The 23580-nt window shown below is 35.9% G+C and overlaps 1 protein-coding gene across 12 annotated transcripts in view; it reads right to left on the bottom strand.

Moving 5' to 3' along the window:
* Positions 1–19947, bottom strand: part of Trdmt1 (tRNA aspartic acid methyltransferase 1) — a 38096-nt gene extending 18149 nt beyond the window's left edge. For 3 of the 12 annotated variants that reach the window (XM_074056585.1, XM_074056584.1, XM_074056587.1), the window contains exon 1: positions 6804–6913. Coding sequence is in view for 7 of the 12 variants with exons in the window: in XM_020185619.2 (XP_020041208.2) it covers positions 6804–6913; positions 19792–19855 (174 nt within the window). In the remaining 5 variants the exon portion in view is untranslated. Of the gene's footprint in view, positions 1–6803; positions 6914–14860; positions 15791–19447; positions 19620–19791 lie in introns of those variants that run through there. The other 9 variants (XM_020185619.2, XM_020185621.2, XM_020185623.2 and 6 more) reach the window with 8 other exon arrangements.
* Positions 19948–23580: the final 3633 nt, after the last annotated feature.

Genomic DNA, 23580 nt, shown 5'->3' with positions numbered 1-23580 from the left:
TCTAACTCAGTGCCCACATCTTTCTATTCCTCACACCCTCACCTCTCATCTTGCTGTCAATGCCAGGGGCTCCTGAGGCATTTAGATGGTCCAACATTTATACTGATCCACAGGAAGACAAGGAACAGGGGAAGTCAGTGTTTTCTCTGATTTTAGAGTCTTACTAATACATCACAGTAAGTGAGTAAAAGCTTAACTTTCATTTTTGGGCTGTTACTTTAATCAGCTTCTCTGACCCCTCCCATTTCAGCTCTTTCCTGGCTCTGCTGAGTTCCTGACAATAATATCAATGTCCTGCAAAACGGACAGCTCATTCATTTGCTATAAACATATTTTTGAGTGCTGCTTCCCCTTCTCACTCCAATTACAGACATTACTATTTCAATACTCAAAGCTTTGTAACATTTTTGCCCTTTTTCCAACCATAATTTCTTTCTAATATGGCAGCTTTGTGCTCTGGTTCTCTGCAGTCATTCATCTCTTGCTTAGCTAAATTAAGTGACTGGGTCTCATTTCTGGGAGGGCTCATAAGTGCTATAGTTCATGAGCTGTGGCATGTCTTATTTTTAAAAATTTTTCATCTACTTCTGTTAATGTTTTTGTTTCATTTGATGTACTCTTTTTTCAGAAGCACCAATTCTAGTTACCATGGATCATTTTTGTCTCCAGTAACTGTCACTAACTCTGCAACACTGTGAGCCTTATGCTCTTCCATTTTATTTTGCTAGAGTTCCATTCTTCATGAGACTCTGCAGCATGGTCTATTTTGCTTTTTGCTGCTCTGACAAGATCTTCATTTCTATAGTGGTATCATTTTGCTCCTACTTTTATTTTCCAGACCCCTGATACTTTTCAAGCGGTATTATTGCTCTTTGAGCTGTTGTATATATTTATTAGACATCTTATTTGAAGATACCATGTTTTATTTAGTGTTTGAAGATCTTAGAGACTTGACTGAAATTTTCTTCTGCTTCTTAGCATCATTATTCTGTTGCATGTCCTGCTTTTTGTTTAGATTTCTTATCTCTTTAAAAAGATACTAAAGATCCTGCCATCTGAGCATATATATCTGAAGGAATATAAGTCTGTATACCCATGTTTATAGCAGCAGTATTCATAATTAGCAAAGTATTTCATCAACTGATGAATGGATGAAGAAAATGTGGTATATAAACATAATAAAGTTTTGTTCAGTCATAAAGAAGAATGAAATTATGTCATTTGCAGGAAAATGAATGGAGCTGGAACTTACCATATTAAGTGAAATAAGTCAGACTGAAAAGGACAAATATTACATGTTTTCTCTCAAATGCAGATTCTAGGCCTAAAAAAACTTTTTTAAATGACAAGAATGTAAAATAAAGGGGCTATTTTGGGGTGGGAATTAACAAGAAGAGGAAGGGTGAAAGGAGAGGATAAAGTGGGGCAGGTGAATATGACTGAAATACTTCACATGTGTGTATGAAAATAAAATAATGAAACCTGTTAAAAATTCTTTAAAAAGTAGAGGTAAGAGGACAAGAAAGAGTGGGTAAATTTAATTAAAGTACGTTATATGTATGTATGGAAATATCTCAAAATCCCTTTGTACAATTAATATACACCAATAAAAAGAGAGAGAGAAGTATAGCCTCAAACTGGTTCCTTTCTAATTATTATTCATTTTTTAATGGAGGTTACTTGAATGTAGGGGTTTGCTAGAAGATGAAGTGAAGCAGTGGCACCTTCCATCCAGATACTTTGTTACCTTGCTGTTGTTGGTAAAAACCTTCTAGGTCCCTTAACCTAAGAGCATGCCTCTGCTCCTGATCTAGGTTCTCACCTTCACAGTGAGCAAGAAATCTATAAAAGCTGCAAAGAAACTTTCAGCCTAGTGGTTAAGTTTTTAAATGTCTCCTCTCACAACTTTTAATAGCCACTGACCAACAATTACTGGTATATTCTTCTCTTCTCCATTGCCATTCTCTCCTTCTTGGTTTTGTACAAGATATATAGAGGTTGCATGCAAATTTGTCACCCTTCTTCAATTTTGTCCTGTTTACACTACATTTGAGATCATTCCTCACAGATTTCTTTTTTGCTTGGGGTTATGGCTAAATCCTATCCTCATTAATTAGGGAGTTCTATACTCTGTTTCCCCTTCTTATTCTTATTAGGAAAAGGAATAGCATTTTGGAATAGAAGTGTCTTTATTGCTATACTCAATCCTCAATTGGAAGTTCCAAAGAAAACTGTTAATTAGTCTACCTTCTGCGCTAAATAGCCTTGTTTTCTTCAAAGCAAAGGCTGTAACTTATTCACACTTGCATTCCCTTTAATGGCTCAGTAACTTGCACAAAGAAAATGTTCAGTGATCCTTATGTTACTGCATCAATCTTAAAGTCCCCAAACCTCCCATTACTCTTAAATTTTCCATCCTGTCCCCTTCTGTCACCCTAGAGTACTTCTTAAGTATTTGACCTAGACATGATACACCATCCTCTTCAAATTTTTCATCACAAAGAATAGGGGTGAGGGGAATATTAAGGGATAGATTAAAAGACATAGGAGTGATAACATAGAATGAACCTGGAAGACATTGTGCTACGTGAAATAAGTAAGGTACAGAATTATAAATACTGCATAACCTCACTTATATGTGGCATCTAAAAATCAGAAGCAAAGAGTAAAGTGGTGGTTCCCAGAGGTTGGGTCTGGAGGTGGATGGATGGAAAAATAGTGGTCAAAGAATACAAAAGTCTCATTACACTGCAGGAATAAGTTTGGGAAATCTATTATACAGCATAGCAACTATAGTAAATAACAACATATTATATACTTGAAATTGCTAAATGGTCTCACAACAAAAACTATTAAGAATGTGAGGTAAAGGATAGGCCAATTAGCTTGATTTAACCATCTCACAATATATACGTATATGAAAGCATAAGAAAATCACATTGTACACTATAACACTATAAATACTATTCTTATTTGTTGACTATACCTTAAAGAAATAAAAGTATATAGTCTTTTTTTTCTTTAAAATACCACTTAATGAACTGATTTTCCTTTCAAGTGAGCTGGAGGTTCCACCTCCCTCCATTCTTCCTTCTTCCTAGTATTCTTATGTAATTTGCAGATAGATATTATGATTAGTTATATGTTAAAAATTCCACTGAAACCTAATTACCATGAGGAAAGAATGGATTCAGATGCATCATTATAAATTCCTCAAATTCCTACTAGTCTCAAAGTTCTACTAGTTAGGGATCCCAATCAGTCCCCAACTACATTCAGTTTCTCTTAGAGGGTATAACATGAAAGATTAAATTGCTGAAAGTAAACATTCAATGGGTACTTTACTGAAAATTTATTGTATTGTGTTTGGTGGGGAAAATCTGTAGCTGACATGTGCGTTTGCTTGCATTTATTTAAAAATATTTGAATATTGAATTTAGATTTAAGACTTTTAAGTAAAATAACCATTTGGAACCTAACAGAAATCTGTGTTAGAGTCATTTCAAAATTACATATTAGTGGTGTCTTTCTCCTGACCATGTATATGCTTCTGTTTCACAGGATGAGAATGAAAGACTGATTCCAGCTTGCCCAATGTTTATGACATGACTATTATTAGTCATTATCAAGATGATGTAGACTCCCTATTACTTCTCTCTATGATATTCATGGAAAAAAATTCCTTAATACATAAATTCTGTCTTTTGAATACTGAGTCATACAGCTTGGAAATGTTCCCATTTTATATTGTTTAAATAAAAAATTTTAAACAAAATTTTGAAAAAATAAATGTGGTATGCCCATACAATGAAATATTATGCATCCATTAAAAAGAAATACTGGTTCATTTCAATGTGAACAAACCTATTCTAAGAATGAAGAGAGGATAAAGGAGAATGTTGGAGGGAGTGAATTTAATTAAGATATATGGTAAGCACTTTTCTAAATATCACAATGTACCCCCAGTATAACAATACTATAATAAAATAAAAAATGAAAACGAAAAACAGGCTAAGTGAAAGAAGCTAGAAAAAGAAATATCATATGAGTCCATTTGTGTCAAATATTCAGAATAGTCAAATCCATAAACATCGAAAGTAAATTACTGGCTGCCAGGGACTGGTGGGGAGGGGACAGGTAGAAATAGAAGGTGATTGCTAATGGGTACATGAGTGTTAAAAACGTCTGGGAACTAGAAAGTGGTGATGGTTGCAGAACTTTTAAAATATACTATAAACTGCTGAATTGCATATTTTTAAATGGTGGAATTTAAGGTATGTGAAGTATATATTACTATAAAAAACTGTAAGACCTTTACTTCTGCCCAGAATGGAGTAAATTCTAAGGAACCTACCCTCCTATAAGAAGGAAACAAAAGAAAAACCACAGAAAAGTGGATTAAATGTAAGTAATAGGTATGTTATTTCTAGATATTAGACTAAATCCAATGTGCACTACTATGTCTCGGTAAAGAATAAAAAAGTTGGATCTTATGATTGCTGCAGCTTTCTGCCTAGCAACAATCTGCAGACAGCTGTGAAGGGGGGTGATCCCCAAGTAGAACCTGGTAATTGAGGTAAGCTGAAAAGAGACTCGGGAGGTCAAGGTGACTACAATAATGGTAGAGTACCAGAGAGAAGGAAGCCACACTCTGGCTGCAGAGCTGTCCCTTTGAGTCCTTGTTTGTTATCAATCTGTGCATACAATAGTTAAAATGCCATAAGGTACAGCAAAGAAAACTACAATTATGGAGAAGCTGTAAGCCTGATTCCCAGATTTCACACAAGGCTAGGAATTACTTATCATGAAGTAGAGTTAAGTATGTGGGAAAAATTCAACAGAGAACTTGCACTGCCTGAATTCAATATATATTAGAAACCTACCACAACCAAAATAGTGTGTTAGTGGAGTAAAGTAAGAATAAACCCAGAGATACTACTGAAGAAGAGTCCAGAAATAGGACTCACACACATATGATCTGTTTTTTAAAATATAGGTGTCAAGGAAATTGATTGGAGAAGCACACACTTTTTCAGCAAATGGCCAACTTTAGATCTCCTTGAAAAAAACTAAATAAGCCTTCATGAATACCTCACACTGTACACAAAAAGTAACCTTGAATGGTTCACAGAAGTGACTGTAAAAACCAAAACATAAAACTGCTATAAGAAAACAGGAGAAAATAAGACATGCAAGGATTTTTTAGGTTACACACAAAAAAGATCCTACACAACAACAACAAAAAAATAACATTATTTCTGCACTTTGATGGAAATAGTCAAGGAATTAAAGACAAATGACTGAGAAATAACTTTAATCAGAAAACAACTCATAATCAAATAATAGCAACACCCAAATCATAAAATTTGAGCAAGAAATTTGTTTTCTTTAGAACTTGGGTCCTCATGTATGCTAGGCAAGCTCTCCACTAAGCTACCTCCCCAGTCCAAGAATTTTCTTGAGGAAGAGTTATATAAATAGTCAATGAGTACATGAAAAGGTATTCAACATTATTGGTCAGAAGGGAAATCACAACATCCTCACTTATTCACTAGAATAGCTAAAATTTAAAAGACTAGCAATAGCAAATGCTGGCAAGGAAGTGAAACTTCTCCTTGCAACACTGATAGTGGGAATATAAAAGGTTTTGGACAGCTTGTGATATTTTGTCATACATTTAAAGCAAATGACCACATAATCCAGCAATTCTATTCCTAGGTATTTAACCACAAGAAGTGTGTGTGTGTGTGTGTGTGTGTGTGTGTGTGTGTGTGTGTGTGTGTGTGTGTACAGGGGGGAAGCTTACACAAAGACTTGTACATGACTCTGTATAGCAGCTTTATTTGTGATAGCCAAAACCAGGAAACAATGTCATGTGGATAGATGCACATACTGCGGTATATAATATCCCACTATAAGGAGTATTTCTCCACAGTGAAGGAACAGAGCAATCCACTGACATACACAACCACATGGATGAATTACAAAATGATCAACAATAAGAAAAGCAGTTACATTCATAAGTTACCACTGTATGCTTTTGTTCATGATATACTAGAGATGGGGGAATTTAAAGTATAATGAAAGAAACGAGATCAGTGTTTGCCTTGCATGGGGGTTGTAGACTGAATGAAATGGGACACTAAGACATGATTTAGCATGAGGGAGATGCCCTAAGTCTTGACTGTCATACAATCAAGTTGACAGTTGATATAGTTGATATACTAGTTAACATTCAACTGCACATTTAAAATAGATGCAATTTATTGTACATAATTTATGGCTTTATAAGAATTTTGTGTGTAAAGTTTTTCATGACAAGAAATTAGGAGAAAAAAACGCATTATTTTTTAAATAATTCAGTGTGTATCTGAGTTCGTGACAGGTGAAATAGGTTAACTTTGAAAGCTTGCTAAAATAGGAAGCATTCAAAAAGAGAATGTCTTACTGTTACAATATGCCAGATACATTGCATGACTATAGATTGAAAGTGAAGAATTAAATTTTAATTGCGCCACAGAACCAAGCATTTGGAAGTCAGGATATTCTTAACATTTCACTCCTTTCTCTCAGAGACCAAAACATTGAACTCTCTTTCTCTATAACTGAAACTTTCTTTAGTATCATGCTATCTTCCAATAGAATATAAAACATTAACTCCCTTCTAGACTTTTTTCCTCCTAAGCTTAAAATCAGTATCACTCATCTTCCAATTAAGACCCCAGAAACCAGTATTTAATGATATTTTTCAGTCATGTTTTCCTTGCTACACATATGTTAAAATAATGGCAATAATTACTCACTTCAATTGTCTTTGCCAGTAACTGTGTGTGAGGAAAATTATACTTGTATACCTCATTAGCGACAGTGTTCACATCAATGGCAGCCACCACCTGTGCAGGTATACAGCTTTCTGTAATGATAAATGAAATATCTTTAAAAGAAAAGTCCCTTATATCAGTTGATTCATCAAAGATAAAAGTCAAATAGCAGAATTTAGTAGTACTTTTCCCTACTTCCTCAATTATCTAGCCAGATTTTAAATTACTGATGGGAGACCAGGCAAGGAGAAATCAGGCATGAAGTAGAATATTTGGCCATATACTTCTGGTTCATCTAACAGCATTCCAAAATAAGATTTAAATTTTAGTCACTGCCTCATAAGTTTGTTTTCCTCTCTCAAAAAGATATATGCTTATGAATCGAATAGAAAATTTTCCTAAGTTAAAACAAATGGAAAATAGGAAAGTATAGCATATTCTAAAAGCCATGTATGAAACTCTATATAAATAAATTACCATGTGTTCTTCACCTTCTCACATTGAGACAAACTGATTCACAATACCACCAAAAATGTTATGTGTACTTTTTTTTTTTTGTAGTAAATAAGAGCTTTACTGAGATGTAATTCACATTCACCAAAATTCATCTGTTTGAAGCACAGGTTAAGATTTTAAATGAAATAAACAATTCATTGGTATTCAAATGCAAAAGGTTCACAGATCAGAAACTTTAAAATGCTAGCAGTATAGATGAGAACATGAAAAAAATAAAGGAAGAAATTATAAAGGCATGCTTTCATTCCCCACCTGTCTTACTGCTAAAGAAAAGTATTTTTCAAAATGGTTTCAGATTCAGAGAATTTTAACATATTCTTTGATGGCAGTCATAATTTGAACTCTGTAATTGCAGCTGCTATTATATTTTGCAATCACCACCCTCTTTCCCAAAACATGTATAAAACCAGTTATGTATACAACTTGTTCGAAGTCAGGAGAAAATAGGAAAAGTTTTTAAAATAAAAGTATTTGAGACTTAAAAAAATCACCAAAAAAAACAGTATTACACAGTTAAATTGAAATAGCCATTTCTTTTAAAACCCTTTGCTGATTAATGGCTAGCTTAGTTTAGCCAAACATTTAAAAGCAGTGAAAGGATTAGGATGTAAAGAACTAGAACTCATGCAAGCAAGCACCTGGAAATAAATCCAGATCACAGGAGAAAGGATTGTCACACTCAGAAAACAATCACAACCTTACAGTGAACTCTAGAAGACATGAGACCAGAGAGAAAACAAGGTCATGAATGTCTCCATGCATTCACTGTGTGCTACTAGGCTCCAGTCATTCAGCTATCCCCCAGGTATACTGCTAGAAGGTAAGGTCCCAGGTGCCTTACATATGGGACATTGCAAACTTTGGGTCTAGTTAGAAATGCTATATGTAGCTGCCTACAATTAAATTTAAGTTCAATAGCTAGTTACTTGCCTTAGTATAAATTTAAGGTTATAAATTATATCTTTGTCAAAAGCATCAGAAAGTTCTTGCAACATAAAATAAGAAGACTTCTAAACGAAGACAATTAGTATACAGAATCACAAAGCTTATGATTCAGGTCAAGAACAATACTACTAATTACTGTAAGAGAGCTCAGAATTAAATAAACTCCACTGTTTTATGTTAATTGTTTTGCTACATAAGATATGCTGCAATCAGCATGACATAGTCTGCTTGTGTTTCCTCTACATATGCCGCAAACAGGCATTGCCTGGAGTTGGTTAACATGACTTTCATCACTTTTTCAGGCTGACTGAAAATCTAGCGTGATGTGCTGAATCTATACCATAATCAATAATTAATTTTATGTTTGTGTATTTTGTGCCTAGAGGTCATAAACCTGACAAAAAGCAACTGTCAAATGAGTATTTCTAGTGGAGATCTGAAAACTGATGAACTGAAAATTCTTTCTCAGGGAAGAATGGATTTTTAAAATCAATAAACAAATGCACTGTTTTCATGAACTGATGCACAGATTTTAGACTGTTATGAAATTAGAACCTACTGCACGACCTAAAAAGTTATTTCCACAAAATAAAAGGATATAAAAGTTGAATATCCCACATCCAAAATGCTTGGGACCAGAAGTGTTTTGGATTTCTGAATATTTGCATACACATAACAGATAGCTTTGTGACAGGACCAAAGTCTAAACACAAATTCATTTGTTTCATATGTATTTTGTACACATAGCTTGAATGTCACTTTTTACAAGACTTTTAGTAGACCTGCATTTTTACTGCAACCAAACACATGAAGGAGGGTAGGTACAGACTCTTCCACTTGTGGTGTCTGCTAATGATTCAAAAGTTTTGGATTTTGGAGCATTTTGGATTTTTGGATTAGGAATACTCATCCTATACTGAGACATTACTGACACCCTCAGTAATGTCTTTAAAAGCAGAGTTGTTTGTAGGTATGGGTGTGTCTCTAAGAAAAAAAGTTAATCTTATAAATAACAGTGGAAAAAGCAAGATTGTTATTTCTGTCAAAAATCTTAAAGTGATCAAAAGATAAACATATACATCAAAACGAGCATGGTCAGATACAAACTCATATGTAGAACATGTTTATAACAGTGAAACTACTCTTTGAAACTCAGGAAGGAGGGAAAGGAAAAGAGAATGATAGAGCATCAATAATATCACAAAACATAACATCTGTAAAGGTAGAGAAAATAAGGATGTATATTGAAAGCCACTGAAAAATGGGGCTGGGGGTAAAGGGATAAGGGAGAATATATACCTATATGAAAAGAACAAAGACATCTCTTGCAATTGCTTTTAATGGGGCAGGAAGGGGTTGAGTGGGAGAGATGATGGGGGGGACATAACTAAGGTACAGTTTAAATCTAATCAGAATTGTGACTGAATCCTCCCCGTATAATGAATATATCCTAATAAAAAATTTATAAAATAAAAAAAATCTTAAAGTGATCTCCAAAGACAAGTTGGTATTTCCTACTACAGTTTAAGTCCATTTTCAAAAACCTGTAAGTGGAATACACAGATTTTGAAAGTATGTATCTAGAAGGGAAAAGTGGATATAATCCTATAGAATTTTACCTATGTGAGCTCTCTCACTTAAGTGAACCATGAGTAGTAATTCTCAAAAGAGAGAATTAGGGAAAGAGATCCATTAGGACCTTTTGGTAGTAGTAGGGGAAGAGAATGTGCTTTCAGTACTTTGACCTATTAGTTTGCCTGATTTTGTTCATGATGTTTCAGTTACTGGGCTTCGTATTTATCAATAGGAAGCATAGGTTAAACAGAAGGTGAGACATTCTAGTTACAGAAACACAATACACATTGTATTAAAAGGCTGCTAAATTAGATTTACAAGAAAAGGATAAAATAACCTGTTCCCAATATTGAGGATGAATGTTAAAATGCAAATTTTGCATTTGAATAACAATAATTTTCCTCCTTTTGCTGACTACCATTTCTGGGAAAACTGTAAGGAAGATCTTCTGGTTGGAAGTAGTAAAAGGCACAGATGTATACCCCACCTGACCTTCCAAAACAAATAAATTAAAAATTCAATTGTTTATGTGTAATTATTAAAGTGGGAGAAAAGTCAGTATTTAAAAAATGTAAATATAGAATTAATCATCCTATTTTGAAAAAAGTTTTTTTTGGTAGCACTGGGATTTGAACTCAGGGACTCAAGTTTGTTAGGCAAGCGCTCTACCACTTCAGCCATTCCACCAGCTCTAAAACAAGTTGGTTTTAAAAATTCTTTCCGGTCTTTTTCATTTATTTTCTGATCTGTATCTCCATATAAGCTAAGTATTTGAATTACCTCATTATAATTATACCTGAGACATTTAATCAAGTATGTTAATACTGACATCTAGTGAAGGAGAGCTCAGTTTAGTACATCCAGTGTCTACTTCCTTTCATTCCAAGTGACAGCTTAACGATTTCAAGTTTAAAATCCATGTCAAAGGGTTGGGGGTGTGGCTTAAGTGGTAAAGCATGGTTTACCTAGCAAGTAGGAGGCCCTGTGTTCAATCCAAAATGAATGAATAAATACATAAATATAAAATTAATGCTAAATATTTTTATTGGTATTAGCAAAGTATATTTCTTGGCTCTTAAGGATTTTTTGCATTTCAAAAATCACTAATAAATTATCTCTATGAATAAAAAAATAAGTTTAAACTTTTTTCCAAACACCATTCAATCTTCTTAGACAGTCTCCTTAGAAGTTGAGTTAAAAAGTTTTACTTCAGGTCAAGACATACTTTACATTACTTCTACTGGCACCTGACTATAAACACTAGAGAACACAGGGCAGAATGTGGCTAGAAAGTGCTTGGCACTAGTTAGGAAAACTGAAGCACTGTTTTTCAACAAGATACCAAAAGACAGAACAGAGCTGGAGAAGTAACACAGAAGAGAAAGATGTCAAATTAACATTTTTTGTTTTTTTTTTTTTTTTAAAAAGGAGCACAGTGACAGTATTTACATAGCATGGAAAGTAAAGACACATATCAGGTAAAATAGTGCAATATAGAGGCAATGGCTTTTGAGGAAGACCTTGAGAAAGGAAATCAAGACTCAAGAAATATTTCTCGTGTCTAAGAAAGTCCATTTAAAATTGTTTGTGTGATGAGGTAGCTAGTACAGCCTCCCCCTCCCCACCCCAAACACACACACACTTTTGGCAGAGGCCACAGAATGCTGCACAGCACTGCCATTACCCTCAGGCCTGGGGAGGTAGGGAAGCTCAACATCCAGGGGCATATACTGGTTCCTAGAAAGATCTGTTTCTACATATAGGTAGTTGAAATTACAGCTAACCTGAAACTCTACCATAGCTCCATGCAATACGACTTCCTGTGATGACAGCGATGTTCTGCCCAACATGGTTGCTACCCACATTGAGTATTGAACACTCAATATGTGACTAGTGCAACTGAGAAATTAAATTTCTAATCTTTCATTTTAATTAATCTACATTTAAATAGCTACATGTGGTTAGCAGCTACCATACCAGGCAGCACAGTTCTGTAATCAACAGAAGTCCGGAACAGAAGGCAGCACTAGAGGGGAAAGCAAAGAATTACAGAAATTCATGTTCAAATTCTGGAACTGACACTCATTAGTTATGCAGCCTTGAAAAATTTACTATCCTAAGCCTCAACTTCTTCATCAATGAAACACATAAAAACAGTTCCCATAAAGGGCTGCTATAAAAAGTAAATAAAGTCTATAAAATACCTAGCAACAGGAGATGCTCAGTAATTATTAAAAGTCCTATTCAGTGCCTGGCATTTATCTGAAGTATTATAAATTTAATAGACATTATAATGATTATTATTTTCAATTCTGTTATTATTAACACTAGGAAATTAGACCAATGAGAAATTTTAAAAGTTGTAACAATTCATCTGAGAGGCAATTTCAGAAGAAATATTTTAAAAAGATTTTGCGTAGCATAAGAAGGAATCTTCACAAATAACAATAACCAGATGGCTTTAACTGTTATTAGAAAAATAAAATTAAGTGAAAACTAACTAAAATATAATCCCAGAAGGAGCACCAATGAAGGGAAAAACATTCCTGATCTTGTTAACAGCCCTTGGAATGATGAGAGAGAAAAGGGAGGTGTGGGACAGAATCTTTTCCTTCCAGGATAGTTATCACTTGTTTTGTCTAATATGGAGAAAGAAGATAGTTCAAAAAAGAAACTTTCTAAAGATAGCCTCTGTCCCAAATTCTCTAATACTTTATGAACATTTAGGGGAAAAGGCAGGTCCTCAGATCATCTTTCACTATTGGCTGTTCTTTGATACAGACCTTTGTCCCTTGTCCCTAATGCACTAGTTAGAAGCGAGAGTACTGATATAAGAGAAATGCTCCTTTATGGTCAAATAGCAGATACATAATTACATTATGACAAATAATGGTTTGTTTCCATATTTTGTGACAAGGCACATAACTAATTTTTAGTTATCAAAATGTAGGAACACTGAATAAATGCTTATTTTTTCCCTCTAATTTTAATTTAATCTATCAGGAGAGAAACTGACATTTTCCAAAAACAAAGCTGAACCATCAGTGAAATACTGCCATGCCTTTTTGGATGGTATTGATCTCATTTCAAACTACCTAAGCAGTATCATCTATATGCCAAACTCAACTTAGGAAAACTGAGTATTTTAAAAACCAGTATAGAAGGTGGATGCCAAACATCATCTTCCTATTACAGAATTCAAAGAACTTCTAAATTCCCCCTCCTGAGGACTCAGAAGTAAATTTTATTTCATTCCTATATTAATTACTCAAAAATATGATATCTAGTTCACACCAGCTCTGCAAAAATTATGTGTATATCCCAATATTAAGTTCTCCCTTCTCTTCAGAAACTGTGCTAGCTTTTCATTGCTGTAACAAATATCAAGAGAAACAGTTTAAACGAGAAAAGATTTGGTTTTTGCCCAGTGTCATATAGCTAGGAAATGACAATGTAGAGATTTCAACCAACGACTTCTAACTACAGAACTGTGTTCTTAAACTAGGAGACTAAACTACCTCTCCCACAAGCCATTTTCCATAACTGTCTACTGTTATTTGTACTGTTTTGTACTATTTCATAGTACAAAATAACATAATGAGTTAAGATCAAGTTACCACAAAAATTATTGGACACTACCAAATGACTGTCAGAGATGGTTTAAGTATCAAATACTAAAATAGAAAAACCATAACACTTCAAGGATTTCCAAAAACAATTAGCAAAGATAAGGCAAAATGTGTACATTGGCGGGGGGGGGGGGGGGAGTGTGGAGAAATTCCCACTATATAAATGAAACATTTCTATTCATTCTAAACTTCTCTCTTATCCCATCTTTTACTTCCTCTGCAGTGGAAGGAGTGACTTCTCTAATAGGCTAACTTGGGAAGAATAAACTGGGCATACCTATCTCAGTTTTACCCATTCTCCTCTTGGGAATAGACTACCCATAGGGAACATGGGTTTTGCCTGGCTCCTCCAGCTGATGCTTAGTTCTCTGGTTCAATATTAACTAATCTATTCGGCCCTCTCAGTAAGGTACATCCTCTAACTGAGCCCTTATAAAAATGACACAGATAGCTCAATGGTAGAGCATTTGCCAAGCATGCACAAAGTCCTGGTTCGATCCCCAGCACTGCAAAATAAGTCAAGAGTGGAAGATTGAGAGTTGGAGTCTAGCTTATCTAGAGAGAGAAAGAGAAAGAGAGATTTATATGTTCTTAATTTGTTCAGAATTGGGAAGACAGCTACTCTTTATTGAGACCTCTAAAACACTCAATACTAGATAGGCCCTAAAACAAATTAATTTGTCATCTATTCATTAGCACTGAGAAAGTAATTTGATCTGTGGAAGAGAAATGATAAATATTTTAAATTGGACGAGTTTTTATTTTGCTTCACTTTAAATCTGAATAACAGAGTAATTATAGGAAAATTGGCACAATAGAAAAATTTTACAATCATAAAGACAAATATTTACAAACATGAAATCAAGCAGTTCAAATTCCAGGCCCTTATAAGTGATATTCCAAAAATATCATTAGGTGACATTCAAATCTATGTGGCAAAACACTTCTTGATAATGTATTTGCCTGATTCACTTATAAACACACCTAATCACAAAGTGGTTCAAAGAGTCTCAGGTTGACACACAGGTCATTGAGGAATAAAGGTAAAAGTCATTCAGAAAATGACTTTTATCAATTTTTAACAATTAATGAGTATACCAAATGAAAGGCTTAACATTTTAACAGGAAGTATAAAAGCTAAAGAAGTTTTACTAAATATAGTTAAGTAGTATGTTGATCAAACTCAAAATCAGTACCACAGAAAACTGTTAGAAATTATTTGATAGGACTAACCTTTTGCTTTTAAGGATGTCTCCAATATTTAACTATACAGACAATAGTCATCAGTTAGAGCTTTCCTTTTCTCTCCATCTTAAGCCACATCTTAATCTTCTCCTGCTATTACATTTCAAAGTAAGAAAAACAGAATCTTACTTGTTCTTGCAGGTGTCCCTGGAGGCTTCACTGACATATAATCCATGACAACTCTTCTTCCGTTGCTTTTGGTAAGGACATATTTTCATTCGGATGATCTAACTACCCAAAACTTTATAGACTGTACAGACATAAATATAGTCTAAGTATCTAAGCATTCCATCCTTCCCCATCTCCACGTTCTTGGGCAGGGATAACACTAAGAATACAGTGGTCACTTATGCGTGTGGCCGTCTGGAATCTCTGTGTATGTTTGAATATTCTTTTGTCTTTGAATTTTTTGCCACATTATACATCCTTCCTTCCCAAACAAGTCCAACTCACTTTTCCAGCTGTCTTTATCTGGTATTGGGATCTATGCTCACTAACCAACTGAATGGTTAGTTCAAGACTTCAAAAATGGCAAAGTGAAGAAGCAAGCAAGAAAAGCCGTATTTCTGATGAGGGAAGTGGTAGAAGCAGCCACCATTCAGGGCAAAACTGTGGTGGCACTATGGCATCCCCAGCACTATTGGTGACATCAGTATAGAGCTTTACTGGGACAACCTCCAGAATGTGGTTTGGGCTAACCTCGTGTTGGGTGTCCTGTAAGTATGTGAACTTTCAGGTATCTTTTAATTCTTTTTCTGCTGCTTATGTTAACTAGGGAATAGATTCTGTGGTTTGAAACTAAGAATTGTGTATGATGCAAAAAAAAAAAAAAAAAAAAAAAAAAAGAACTTGGGCTAAAGCTAACTGTGGTTTTATCAAAATGATGGTAAAATAATTATCCATTCGATAACAAATTCATCATCTAAGGAAAACCTGTCACAAGTATGGTACTGTGTTAGAGACTATACAGGAAAAAAAGTAGAATAGCACAAGATGTGGACTACATAAATACAGGTAATACAGATATAAAATGAAATTTAGAAAATATATAAGCATCATATAGTTATTGAGCACAATGTATATATTTATAAGGATGAAAACTTTTATTGAGTTATTAAAATACTTATTTAGTTTGCGGCAAATCTAACTCATTGCTAAAGAAATTAAGTATACTTTTCATTAACTATTCAAATTTAGTAATGTGATAAAATATTTGCCAATCATTATATCTGATAAAAGATTAATATCTAGACTATATAAAGAACTTCAATAACACAATTTAAACAAAAATTCTGAAATGGGTCAAGCACTTTCATAGACATTTCTCATAATAATATACAAATGAACCATAAATATATGAAAAAGTGCTCAACACCTTTAGTTATTAAAGAAATGCAAGTTAAAATTAAATGGGATACCAATGCATACACATTAGGATAGCTATTATCAAAAAATAGTGGCGAACTTGGAGGTGGAGAAAGTGGAACCATCATGCATTGCTGACAGGAACATAAAAGTTTGCAGCTGCTGAGGAAAAGTTTAGTGGCTCCTCAAAGAGTTAAATTGAATTATATGATCCAGTAATTCCATTCTAAGGTATATGCCCAAAAAAGTTATAAGTAAGGACTCACACAGAGTCAGGTCAGCATTATTCACCACAGCCAATATGTTGAAAGAACCCAAGTGTCTACCAACAGATGAGTGGATGAATAAAACTGTACATACTTACAATGAAATATCATCCAATGATAAAAAGGAATGAAGTACTAATACATGCTACAACATGGATGAACCTTGAAAACATTATAGTAAGTGAAATAAGCTAGACATAAAAGGATATATATTGCATGATTCTTTATGAGGTGGATAAGTTCATAGAAACAAAGTAGAATAGAGGGTATCAGGGATTAGAAGAAGGGGAGATGGGGAGTTTAAGGGTTACAAAGCCTCTGTTTGAGATGATGAAAAGGTCTTGGAAACCAACACTGGTGATGGTTGCACAGTACTGTGAATGCACTTAATGCCACTGCACTGTACACTTAAAGATAATTAAAATGGTAAATGTTACATTTCAGATAGATAAATGATAGAAAGATAGACAGATGATGAGATAGACAGACAGATAAACAGATAAAGTAGACACCCTGGAGGCATGGCTCAGCAGTAGAGCCATTTGCCTAGCAAGTTTGAAACCCTGAGTTCAAAGCCCTGTACTTTCAAAAAAAATGGAATTAGTATATATACCTATATGTATATTTAAAAAAACACAAAAATTCAATTATAAACATTATCTAGAAGTCAGCCAAAATTGACATTCAATGTTATTACTGTTGAGCTTTTACTTACTATTATTCAGTTGTAAATGCAAGTAACTTAGTGGATCAGACCAGAACACTAGCAACATAGCACAGTGAAAAAGCATGACAGACCGAGGTTAGATTAGTAATTCCATCACTAACTAGCTTATTTATCACACACTTAGAAGAGGTTCTGATATTTACAAGGTCCTTAATAAAAGTCAAAATTGCTGCTTTATATTAGCTTTTATTATTGCATAAGCCATATGGAAAGGAACAATGCACCTTACTACAGATAAATCTAAAACTTTGGTACATCAAGTGTGGGGAACTATTTGCATCAATATGATTGACAGTCAACATCCCTCATACACACACCTTACACAAAAAGGTGGGAGAGCAGAGACAGGGAAGGAAGGAAAGCTACCTTGGGTGAAAATCACAGGGGGGACCTCTCTGAAGAGACAACATATTAAAGATATGAAAGGTGAAAAGAAGCCGGAGTGGAAAAGTTGGAGTGAAGCACTATGGATAGAGACAATAGCAAAAGAAAAGGCCAGGATACTGAGGCACCTTGGAGGGTTTGAGGAACAGAAAGTAAGACCAGTGCACATGGGTAAGAGAACCAGGAAGAGTGACAGGTAAGACTGGAGAGGCAGGCAGAAGCTAAATCTTACAGGCCAAGTGAGAAGATTGGGGCAATGATTCTAACTTCAGTAAGAAGCCATTTAAACAGGGAAGTGACATGATCTGATTTACTGTGCAGAAGACCCTCTACTTGCTATGTAGAGAATGGGGTAGAAAAGTAGACTAGAAGCAAGGACATCAGTTTGAAGACTGTATTTAAACTAGAGATGTCACTTTCTTAGATTCAGGATAGTAATAGTGACCAGTGAAAATTGTGTACAAATTCCAGATGCACTGACTAACCAGAGAGAAAATAATTAACTGTTTCATTAACCTCAAAAAAAGTTAGTTAAAATTATACAATTTCTCCTGGAAACTTAGCAAAAATTAAAATGGATAATTTATAATCCTGATGAGTATGTACTTGGGAAAGTACCGAAAAACCTCTAAAAAAGCAATTCACTACATAAGCCATCAAAAAGCCTTAAAAAATTCTCATAGTTCTCCACTTAGAAACTAGCATATACTGTCTTATTGTTGAATGAATTAATTCAAAAATAAGGAAACACATTTAAACACCAGATTTGTGTTCAAGGATGTAATTGTAGCACATTTTCTTGCAAAAAACTGAGGGACAACCTAAATATTAAGGAGTGGCTGATTATAGCTTATGATGAAGTACTAAGCTGCCTTTAAAATCATTCATTCTAGGCTTGGTAGGTCATGTCTGAAACCCCAGCTATTCAGAAGGGAGAGGTAGGAGAACAGTGGTTCCAGGCAGCCATGGCAAAGTTAGCAGGACACTCTATCTGAAAAACTAAAAAAGCAAAAGGACTGGGTACATGGCTCAAATGGTAGAGCCCTGAGTTCAATCTCCAGATGTGGGAAGGGGCAGAGAGAATCAGGTTCATCAAGGGCTTTCAGATATGTAAAAATGCTGATATTACACAACCATATAATTAACTAACAGAGCAGATAGTACTAGAGTCTTGTTTTCATGTTGATAAGGTTTAATACGCTAAATGAGTGCACAAGCCAGCAAATAATTTTGTAGCAAAAATTTAGTATTTACTAATCTAGTCTAGAATCAAAATTAAATGTCCGCTCAGGAAACTTGCATGTTCAATCCATTAGCTACTGTCATTACCTTACAGTGTTAGCTTCTTATTACCCTTGGAACTAAAAAAAGGAAGCAGGGAAGTTTCAGTTTTACTGGTTGTCTTGGTAATTTAAGAATAAACAATCACACATGGCACAGTCATGTTTAACAATTCCAAATTTCCAGTGCCCAGTACAGTACCTGGCACAGAACAGGAGCTCACTCAACAAACATTTTTGAGTCAGTATCACCAAAACTGAATCTTTTAGTGACCTAGCACCAAAGAAATTGAAAGCCTCAAAATGAAAAGAAGTACATAAAAAGTAATAGTGATTAATAATAATTTACAATATTGCAACTGGCTACAATGTATCAGGCACTAAAATAAACTCGTTCCACTTTAATCTTCACAATAATCCCTCTCTGAAAGAACTGTTTCACATCTACACCCAGGAAACGGGTTCGAAAATGTTAAGGAGCCCAAAGGTGACAGAAAGGTGAACTCAGATCTCCGGCACCTAAATGTGAACTGGAGAAAACGCTTCTTTCCACACACAATCCTATTTAGTACTGATTTCAACCTTGAATTGTGGTTAGCATCCGGCTCCGCTTCCTCAGCCCACCTCCCCCCCCCCCCCGCCCCCGCTCAGACTTCCTTCAGTGCAAAGCACCATGGGGTGACAGCACACTTACAACTGGGCTTGACCCTAGGCTCGCCCCTCCCCCCAACCTGGTTGGTTCCATTTTACTGTGACTTGACAGCCCCTTCAATCCCGCCCCACAAACTGAGTCCCAGGAGGCGCGTGGCCGGGTCCTGTCGACAATGCCAGAAGCCGGGGCTCGGGGGCGATAGAGACAACCCCCAGGGGCGTGTGGGGGCGGTGCGTACGGTGGTTTCCAGGACAACTGAGCACTGCCCCTCCCCCGCGTCTCCGCCCCTAGCGTCTCGCCGCCCCGCCCCTCCCTGGGTTCCGAGACTCGGTTTCATGCGGGTGATGGCGCAGAGACGAAAACAGAAAAGCCTCTGTTCGTCTCACCTCTCAGCGCGTGGTGCATGCCGCCAATGCCGCTGTACAGCTCCAGGACCCGCAAGGCTTCCATCCCCTCGCTGCCGTGCCGCCGTAGCCTCGGAGCTAGGCCTACCGGTCCCTTGGTCCTTCGCCCTGACCCCCCACTTCCGGGCCGTTCCCTTCGTCTCTGGTTCCGCCGCATTTCAGTTCCCCCTCCCTGTGTCTCGGGCTCTGAATTTAACAGGGCGCCGCGGGGCTTGGGGCTGCCAGGGGTCAGCAGGGGAACAAAGGACAGAAAACAATAAGGCTTTCCAAGTGAATAGCAACCACTTTGGCGGTTTTTTTTGGTGGCCTTCGGTGGGAAAGAAACAGGGAGCTCAGTAGAGGGGTGAAAACTGCTTTCCATTCAAAGTGAATTACTAATTATAATCCAGAAAAAGACATTTTTAGACGAGCTGCTTTTCAGTCTCTTGGAAGTGTGCTCAAGCATCCCTTGGACTGATCTTGAGCACATTCCACATGCTCGGTGGTGTGCCTGTGCAGGGGTGATGGGGATAATCCCACCATCCTTTTCCTAGAGAAGGTCCCAAAATCACGAGTACTGAGAGCAGGGCCCTGGGTATGTCATGGTAACACAGGATGCTTGTTGAGATTGTTAATAGGGTTAATTAAATATCATGCCTGGAAAATACCCACTTGGAGGATATGTTGTTAATATTAGAACTCCTTATGGTCCTCTAAGAATTGGGGTCTGGATTTTCCAGATTATTAAGAGGCCTGATTATGAAAATAAGATAACCATGTGGTTGAAAGGAAGTATTCTCCTTGTCGAGAGTGTTCTTCTATTTGTTCTCAATACTGCTACCAGTTAATCCTTGTTAAAGGAATTTGGGGGTACCTCTTGTATTAAAAATGATTTGTCAGAAACTTTGCATGCTTGCTAATGTAATGCTATCAAGTATAATTACTGTACCCGAATTATAGAATTGACTGATCTATTTTGATGTGGTCTAGGAGATTAACTTCCTAAATAGCAAATGCACATCAGCTTTTAAATGTTCTGCTTTTATTGGTCACTTATGTCAGAAACAACAGGGTTGTATGGTAAAAGATAGCAGAGGACTGGGGTCTGGCCTTGGCATGGTCAGTAGCTAGTTGTGTGACTAAGATAAGCTGGGTTTCCCCATCTGTAAATAAAGAGGAAGGAAGAAGGCAAGATATTGCTGAGGGCTTTGCAGTTCCATGATTCCAAGGCGACTTAGTGTTTGAAAAAGTGGACTCAGATTTGGTCCCATGTCAATTATCTATTTAAGTTGAAACATCTAGAAAGAAAACTTTTTATCTGCTTTTCAACAAATCACTCTTAAGCTAACTCTACTCATGGAAGCCATGTACATACTAAGAAATACACAATTTAAGAAACAAATTTTTCTAATATTACACGATATTAGTATCAGTAAATATTCAGTACATAGCTATATAGTCTCAGTGATTTCTATGCAGACTTAATAAATGAATCTAGAATCACTTCAGCACTAGTGCTGTAAGTCAAAATAAATATAACTGAGAATCTTATCTTGTAGGGGCAAGACAGTTACATACACATGTGATAGAATTAATGAAAAATATCAGTCTCCTGAGAGGAAGAGGAATAAACCCCACGCTGATTGCAATTTTTTCACTCTGATACTTTAGGATCTTCAAACCATAGCCTCAAACTTATTTTTCCTTGTCTTTGGCTTCTCCCTTTCTTAAACTCTGTTGCAAACTAAACTTGTCAGCATTCTCCAAACATACATTAACTTCTCCACTTCTTTGGTTATGTTCCTTGCTTATGTTCTTTATCTTGTCTAGAAATCTCCTACCCTTCCCTATACTTCAAGTGGAGCCTAACCTCTAGACTCCTAGGCTAGAAACCGTGGCTTGTTTCAATTCCTCAAATCTCCCTCATTTGCTCAAATACAGGTCCCCTGCACACCGCCCTGTTACTAAAACCAAATCCTTTCCATTCCTTTTAGACCAACTTTTACCTCATAGGAGCAACATCCTCTCTTTATGTAACAGTTCCTCTCTAAAGCATATCATAGGTTGTAGTCATTTCAGAAATGGAAACTCTCCATAACCATCATTTACAGCTAGCTCTATGGAAGCATCTATAAATGTTACCTCCACCCCACCTCCCACCACCAGTAATGTAGGCACTCTCTTCCAGCCACCAGTACAAATTGTGTGATTTGGGAGAAAATGAAGATGGTTCATAGGGAATAGATGAGAAGGAAGGCAAGATGAGCAAAGGAAAAAAGAATATAATACATTATAATATATACATTATATAATGTATATACATATATATATATAATTTATTTCTAAACTGAATCTTGAATGCCCATAGGAGGAAAAAAGGCAGTTCTCTAATTCCATAGTGTTCCATGAAGTTATCCTTAATGACATGTACAACAGTGCTTATATTCTAATTAGAAAAAAATCAAGACATTTTTTTGAAAATACAAGCAAATACCAGATCCTGGAATTTAGTATATTCAGAGCATTTTCTCTTAAAACAGAAAATGCACTTAAAAAAAAAGAAAAAGAAAAAAGACCAAACTGTCAGTTGAAACCTAGAAAATGAAGACAAATATATAAAGCATGTCAGAAATAATTACAGGCACATTATAGTACAAAAGGGTATATTAAAATAATACATTCTCAATTATTGAGGAGGTCATTGTAAAACATGGAATCCAATGTCATTTCCTTCTTCCTCTCCTGCCTGTCATTAATATCTAACAAAATTAAACAAAGTCTGCCAAATGCTTAAAATACTTTTGGCAATCATCTTTCAGTTTCCATGATGCAGTCCAGTCTTTATTTCCCAGTGAAATGTAATTTGGAGTCCTACACAGGCTCACCTACAAGGAGAGAATACCTTGCTATTCTAATTTCAATAATGAGCAAAACTTACATTCTGGCTTTATAAAGAAAAAGAATGGTCTTTACAGAGAGTGAAAAAGTCAGCATATGGAATAAATTGACAACAAATGTCCTCAGGAGGGAAAATTATATTCAGAAGAAATTTGAAGTGGAAAGGTCCCCAAGTCTCAACTACCCCAAGTCTCAACTACCCTAAGTCTCAACTCCCAGATATTTGAAAATACTTTTTACCCTGTTTCTGGGCCACTTCTGTTATGCCTAAGCTGTGAACTGCCAATGAAGGGTACCCAGTACTTCACAGAGTGAAGCTGTTTAGTGATGAAGACCATTAGAAAACCCTTCTTTATAGACACCCAAAATGCAGTTCCTTTTAGATTTGCCATCTGCACTAACTAAAAATTCTTATGTAATGAATTGTGTTTTGCTTAAGAAAACAAGCTCAAGAACCAGAATATAGGTAGGAATCACAGGCCTGCATTTCCTACCCGTGTGAGTTGGGGAAAGTCATTTCACTTCTCTGACCGTAAGTGCACCTTTAAACATATAAGTAATAGGACATGGGGTGCCATGAATATTAAATGTGGATTAGAAGCACTTAGCCTGGTGTTCTGGTTTGGATATGAAATGACCCCAAAGACTATTGTGTCGAAGGCTTGGTTCCCAGGTGGTGACATTGTTGAGAGGTGACTGGATCATGAGGATGCTAACTTTCCATCAACAGGTTACTCCATTGTAATGATGAATTCATGTATGAGTTCATACATGAATGGACTTTTAGAAGATGTGGGCTAGTAATAGGTCATTGGGGTCCTGACTTTGAAAGTTGTATGTTGTCCCTTTCTTCTCTCTCTTTGTCTCTCTGTCTCTCTGTCTCTCTCTCCCTCT

Source organism: Castor canadensis, chromosome 15, assembly GCF_047511655.1.
Source record: "Castor canadensis chromosome 15, mCasCan1.hap1v2, whole genome shotgun sequence".
Lineage (NCBI taxonomy): Eukaryota > Metazoa > Chordata > Mammalia > Rodentia > Castoridae > Castor > Castor canadensis.
This window is presented reverse-complemented; position numbering and strand designations above follow the sequence as displayed.